The 7,037-nt window shown below is 34.6% G+C and overlaps 1 protein-coding gene across 1 annotated transcript in view; it reads left to right on the top strand.

The window, feature by feature from the left end:
* Nucleotides 1-7,037, top strand: part of LOC107582627 (alpha-2-macroglobulin-like) — a 13,649-nt gene extending 6,612 nt beyond the window's left edge. The window contains exons 8-17 of the mRNA XM_016268541.1: nucleotides 665-739; nucleotides 860-1,022; nucleotides 2,376-2,569; nucleotides 2,676-2,891; nucleotides 3,129-3,247; nucleotides 4,733-4,823; nucleotides 4,917-4,985; nucleotides 6,139-6,244; nucleotides 6,549-6,597; nucleotides 6,911-7,037. Coding sequence (XP_016124027.1) covers nucleotides 665-739; nucleotides 860-1,022; nucleotides 2,376-2,569; nucleotides 2,676-2,891; nucleotides 3,129-3,247; nucleotides 4,733-4,823; nucleotides 4,917-4,985; nucleotides 6,139-6,244; nucleotides 6,549-6,589 — 1,074 coding nt within the window. The 3' untranslated portion in view covers nucleotides 6,590-6,597; nucleotides 6,911-7,037. The remainder of the gene's footprint in view (nucleotides 1-664; nucleotides 740-859; nucleotides 1,023-2,375; nucleotides 2,570-2,675; nucleotides 2,892-3,128; nucleotides 3,248-4,732; nucleotides 4,824-4,916; nucleotides 4,986-6,138; nucleotides 6,245-6,548; nucleotides 6,598-6,910) is intronic.

Genomic DNA, 7,037 nt, shown 5'->3' with positions numbered 1-7,037 from the left:
CCCCCCCCGGATATCCGCCTATGGCTCACATGAACTGAACATTGGTATCTGCAGGACTTTTCTTTTGCAGTGTGCAGGAGGGCTTATTGTATAACCATGTTTTATACAACAAGACTGTGTGTGTGTCTTGGGAGGCAGGTGAATAATGTCCATAGATCTCATTGGCAAAATAATTTAAACTTTAAGTTTAAGCATACATTTAGCATGTTTTAGTGATGATCATTATTAAAATGCACTATATAAACAATGTAATTATATGTATTGTTTAAAAACTGAAAAAGAGACACATTTTTACATATGTTAAGTCAACAATTAGGATAAATTTTTTTGACGTTCTAATGTTATCTGCATAACAGGACACACTGTAAAATTACATTTCTCAACTCTTACCACAACTCTTAGGAAAAAGTAATGTTTTGAGTTACATTTAAATAGAGAAATATATAGCAAACAGTTTTAGAAAATAGAAATAGTGTGGAGTGGGATGAGGAGATGATTGCAGGGAGAGGTAATGAATCAGAGTCATTTATGGAGAGGAAAACGGCTCCTTAGTCTGGTGGTTCTGGATTTCACAATCTGAAAATATCTGTTAGATGGCAATACATTGAGGAGATTGAAATGCTGAGGGTGGGAAGGATCTTTGATGATGCTTTTCCTCTCATAGGGTGGTGTCAGCGATGAAGTCACTCTCTCTGCATACATCACTGCAGCGCTGCTGGAGTTAGGCGTCCCGAAAACTGTGAGTAAAACCCTCTTTATGGCTCCAAAGAGATGGACTCTAGTCACAGATAACTCAATACAGATAATGTGACCAATGAAGGAAGCAGACACTCATTAAGTCTCTTGTGTGCTTTGTAAGGATCCCATGGTGTCAAAAAGCCTTAAATGTCTGAAGGAATCTTCCAATAACATCGCCAACACTTATGCGACTGCTTTGCTGTCCTACACATTCACTCTTGCTGGAGATGAACAGATGAGACGGAGCCTCCTCTCCAACCTGGACCAGCAGGCCAAGAGAGAAGGTACCATTCAGCTTTAGATTAAAGAAGACAATTAAAGATACTAAAAACTTATAAGGATGTGCAAAGTATATGGTTTTTAAAAAAAATAGAAAGGCTTCTACAGTATATATTTTATATGCCGTGCATGACATGCTGAAGAAAAAACAGATATCGTAAATTAAGAATTTGTTCCCACAACTTAATTTGTGGCCACATTTTATTAATTTATTCCCACATCTTATTAATTCATCCCTTGTTTTAGTTAAATCATGGCCACGTTGTACTAACTAGTTCCCTTGTTTTAATTTAGTTATATTGTGGCCACAATTTAACTAAAACAGGGGAGGTCAATATCACTGTATGATGCCTTTTGGTGTCCTGTACATAAATAACTCATTTGCCATGATAACTTGGTGTTGTTATATTAGGCTAAGTTTTTATATTCTTAACAAAATCATTACTTGGTTGTTTAGATACATTTTCTAGATTTTTGTTTTGTTTTGTGTAAGAGGATGCGTGCTATTTTGCTATGTCCCATGTACTGCTCATTAAACTTGAATCATAGTAGAATATTGTCAAATCATAAAATAATAAACAAAAAAAAAAGATCCTATTAATATTTTATTTAATAAGAGATTACTCAATTTGAGTGTATTGATCATTTGGTAATAAAAACTATATTTTTATTTAATAAAAAAAGAAGAGTTTGTCCATGTCCCTTGAATGGTTGTCCACCCTGTCGTATTGGGGAATCCGCCCCTTTAAGAAAAGGCCATCCCCTTTAGTGACATCAGGACAACAGATTTTTTGTCTCTTCAGTGGCGGGAATTTCATTGGCTGAGGTGAGTAAGTTGGTGACTTTTCGATTGACAAATTTTCATCATATGAGTTTGCTTAATTTGCTTATATCCACCCTGTCGGCATAAAATATGCCAGAAGTGATTCGAATACAGTATTTTCAAAATATTTATGTTTAAATATACCAAATTTTCTTCAACAACCAGACTAAATATTTAGCTAATCACAGTTTGTTGTAAGCTAATATGCTAAATGAAGCTCAAAATGTCCACCCTGTCATTGTAGTATTGAGTGTCTACTATTTATGATATGACATAAAGTGAATGGGAAATTGAAACCAAAATGAGTATTGTGAGGGTTGAAAGGCACTCTATGGTGATATTGACCCGGGAACAAATCAAAATAATAAAAAATATATATTATAATTTTCTTCTTAACATTTTTCCGTGTACTCCAAATACTAATTTCTTTGAACCCTGGTTTGAAAACCTCTGAGCTAGATTATCCCATTGATTTTAATAATAAACACAACCACCAGCCTTCGATGTTCCAGTTTCCTTGCCCTGATTATTTTAGGTGTTGGACGATACTGGACTCTGGATAATAATGCGCAACCATGGGGCTCTGTGGAGGTAGAGATGTGTGCCTATGTGTTGCTGGCGCTACTCTCGGGACCCACACTCCCTGGATTTGGACTGAACTACTCTGCTGGCATAGTGCACTGGTTAACCAAGAAGCAGAATGCGTATGGAGGCTTCTCCTCTACACAGGTGTTATTTATCTCATGCAGCTTTTTTAAGACCCCTTTCTGTCTTTATAATGTGTTTTATCATTATTGACTGTAAGTGGTGTAAGTCCCTCTCTCTCTGTGAACAGGATACTGTTGTAGCACTCCAGGCCCTTGCTAAGTACAGTGCTGCCACCTACAATCCAGAAGGATCCATTACCGTAACCATGACCTCCCCCTCAGGCCAGAGGAACCAGTTCACTGTGAACCGGAACAACCGGCTGCTTTACCAGGAGAAACAGCTGCAGGAAGCTACTGGCACATACAAGCTGAGGACAGAAGGCAAAGGCTGTGTGTTTGTGCAGGTCTGTGCACCTCTTTTGATGCACATATTGAGAAATCCAAGGAATAGTTCATCTAGAAATGAAAGTTTTCATCATTTACTCACCTGTATATCATTCCAAACCTGTATGACTTACTTTCTTCAATGGATCACAGAAGGAAGTCATAAGGATTTGGAATTACATAAGGTTACTGATGACTATAAAAGTGATGTAAGTCACCTCGTCTTTGACATCATTCTGTGTTTTTTTGTCTCTCAGTTTGCATTGCACTACAATATCCCACCTCCTCCAGACTCTTTGGCCTTCAAAATCAAATCAAATCCTGGGGTTTGCAGCAACACAAAGACCCCAGCTTTTACACTAACCACTACTGTAAGGTGAGCCACATTTCTGTTAGAAAACAAACAACTACTGTCCCTTATGTGCATTATACTTTCAACATGTGAATTTGTGAAACAAATTTAATGTTATATCATTATTTTAGCATTCTTATTTAAGTAATTACTATGCACGCTGTCATTATTTAAAGCGATAGTTCACCCAGAAATAAATATTTTGTCATTTAATCACTATCAAAGACATGAACACCAGGGTAAGAGCAATATTTACATTTATTTCTATTTATTACTACTTGCAAACCTCTATGACTTTGTCTCTCCTGTGAAACAACAACAAAAAAAAGTTATTTTAAAGAACCTTCATACAGCTCTTTTCCATACAACATCAAAACACTATAAAAGTATTCAACTAGGCATTTAAATGCTACAAACTAGCAAAAAGTATAATACATTTTAATTGCATGTTAAAAAGTATAAATATTAAATATACTATTGTTCAAAGGTTTGGGGTCAGTATGACTTTTTTAAAGGATGCATTGCATTGCTCAAAAGTGACAGTAAAGACAATATAAATATAAATGTAAAATATTCATATTTCAAATAAATGCTGTTCTTTTGAATTAATTTGTATTCATGTTCATCAACAATTCCTGAAAAAAGTATCACAGCTTCCACAATAATATTAAGCACATAAGGAGAGTTTCTTGAGCTTCAAATCAGCATATTACTGAAGAATCAAGTGATACTAAAGACTGGAGTAATTACTGTTGAAATATCAGCCTTGCCGTCACAGGAATAAATTACATTTGAAAAATATTCAAATATAAAACAGTTATTTTAAATTGTAGTAATCATTATTTTGCTGTATTTTTTATTAAATTCGTGGTGAGAATAAGAGACTTCTTTAAACAACAACAACAACAACAACAAAAACTTTGAATGATAATATCTATAAAAATTATGTACAGAAGTCTTGCAGACAGCTGTAACAAATCAACAATTCCTGAAAAAAGTATCACAGCTTCCACAATAATATTAAGCACATAAGGAGAGTTTCTTGAGCTTCAAATCAGCATATTACTGAAGAATCAAGTGATACTAAAGACTGGAGTAATTACTGTTGAAATATCAGCCTTGCCGTCACAGGAATAAATTACATTTTAAAAATATTCAAATATAAAACAGTTATTTTAAATTGTAGTAATCATTATTTTGCTGTATTTTTGATTAAATTCGTGGTGAGAATAAGAGACTTCTTTAAACAACAACAACAACAACAACAAAAACTTTGAATGATAATTTCTATAAAAATTATGTACAGAATTATATATATTTGTTCCACTGCAAATATATTGCTAAATGAATTAGTAACTTAACATATACATTTGATGCTATAAAGAAAGAATGAATAAAGATTCAACCTAATTTATGGCCTAATAGACTCTTTGCTGTCTGCCAGACTACATACAGAACAAGGTGTGGTTGTGAACCCTGTTTGTGATTGTTGGAACGATTATATGACAGGTATAACGGCACACGAGCGGAGACCAGCATGGTGATCATTAACGTCAGGCTGCTGTCGGGGTTTAGGCCAGATGAGACGTCTCTGCAGTCTGTGAGTGACACTTGAAGGGCTCTGGTCCTCTTTTAATATCAAGTTGTGTAGCCAGGGTTTGATTTATTCTCATTCACTCCTCTGTCTCCACAGCTGAGGGAAGACCCCACAATCAAACGTCTGGATCTGGATGAGGATCATGTCATTTTCTATTTGGATAGTGTAAATGTTTTATTCAAATACCTTGAGGGGTTTGAACCCTTTTTGGGATAGATCACTAATATTTTGACAATAAAAGGGATACTGACCCTGTTTACTGAAACGAATAGTTCACCCAAATATGAAAACTGGCTGAAATTGTACTCACTCTCAGGCCAACCAAGATGAGTTTGTTTCTTCATCAGAACAGATTTGGAGAAATGTATCACTACATTACTTGCTCACCAGTGGATCCTCTGCAGTAAATGGGTGCTGTCAGAATGTCTGATAAAAACATCACAATAATTCACAACAACTCCAGTCCATCAGTTAAAGTTTTGTGAAGTGAAAAGTTGCATTTTGGTAGCCAATGAGCTCGCTGCTCATCATTCAAATGTATGATTAGTGCTTGCAGTTGCAGCTTGCTTCAGAAACCCTCCACCTTCCCCAGCTCCACCTGTATAGATCTGCTATGAGGTGATTCATGTACGCTATATGGGGGTTATTTCATGTATGTTATATTTGCAGCAGCAATATTTCTTACATGCTCACAGCAGCATGTTGTGGATGTTTTGGCAGTAGCGAGTCTCTGTAGTTGCTCTGCTGCAGCAGCAGCGTAGCAGATCTATTCCGCCAAGACCAAATACATTAACATTGTCGTGTACATTACCATGCCAATCCCTCCGAGAGTTGTCATTACAGAACTGTTATTACTTGTAAACAGTTCTTGATCTGTGCATAGTTCTCTCCTGATTCAGATGAGAGGTTTTTCACTACAGGAAACAATATTATTAATAGAGGACTTGTATTGAAGCTGGATGCAACAATTAAAAACATCTTTATGATGAATTTGTTTACTACAAACAAACGTTTTACTTCACAAGACATTAATTGATGAACTGGAGTTGTGTGAATTATTGTGATGTCTTTCTCAGCTGTTTGAACTCTCTTTCTGACGGCACCCATTCACTGCAGAGGATCCATTGGTAAGTGATGTAATGCTACATTTCTCCAAAACTGTTCCTATGAAGAAATAAACTACATGTACATTTTCAACAAATTCTCATTTTGGGGTGAACTATTCCTTTAACACATTTCTATACTGTATGTCAATACCCCATAGAACATAAATCTCTCTATAATCATAATGTAATAATAACGTTCTCTTCCATTCCAGTTGAAAAACAATCAGGAGAAGTCCATCAGCCTGAAGCTCATGCAGGACGTACCAGTGCAGAACCTGAAACCAGCTGTAGTGACCGTATATGACTACTACAAGATCAGTACGTGTTTATTCATCACTGTGCACTCTGAAATACAATATTGGGTTTTTATTATAAACCCAGCAAAATATAATAAATGATAACATAATAATAGAAAAAAAAATCATAACAAAAATCTGAAAAACTATTTCCATTTTAATGTTTTTTTATTTATTTATAAATCTTAGTGACATCATGATATAAGCATTGTGTAATTATGCTTTACAAGCCTGTATTTAATTTTACCGTAATGCATTTTCATTTTATTGAGACAAGCTCAACAATGTAGTGCATAAAAAACTAGGTTGTGTTTTTATTCCTCCAGGTGAATTGTCTGTGATTGACTACACCTCCCCATGTGCATAAACACTACTGTAAGTACAATACATTTTTATCTAAAACTCCATTAGTATTTTTTTTATAATTGAACTCATAAATCTGAATTTAAAGACATTTACATGTTTAAAATAACTATTTCAAATGTTCTTTTGAACTTTATATTCATAAAAGAATCCTGAAAAATATCTAAATGGTTTTCATCATCGGTAATAATGTTATTTTTTTTCTTGAGCACCAAATCAACATATTAAAATTATGTATAAAGAACAGATATGAATGTAATATTATGATATAAATAGATATGTTATATTGCTTGATAAAAAAAATTATTAACCTATTGTTTTTCAGGCGATGATCTGAAGTGCTAATGGCTGAGGTATTGTACACTGGAATATATGGCGAGACAGATTTAATACTGACACTTTTCCTGTTTTTCTATCACTTTATTGTAATAAAATCTTATTGTTTTCCTAAA

This window comes from Sinocyclocheilus grahami, unplaced genomic scaffold, assembly GCF_001515645.1.
Source record: "Sinocyclocheilus grahami isolate Dianchi unplaced genomic scaffold, SAMN03320097.WGS_v1.1 scaffold46.1, whole genome shotgun sequence".
Lineage (NCBI taxonomy): Eukaryota > Metazoa > Chordata > Actinopteri > Cypriniformes > Cyprinidae > Sinocyclocheilus > Sinocyclocheilus grahami.
The sequence above is the reverse complement of the archived record's forward strand: the minus strand, read 5'-3'. Positions and strand labels throughout refer to the sequence as shown.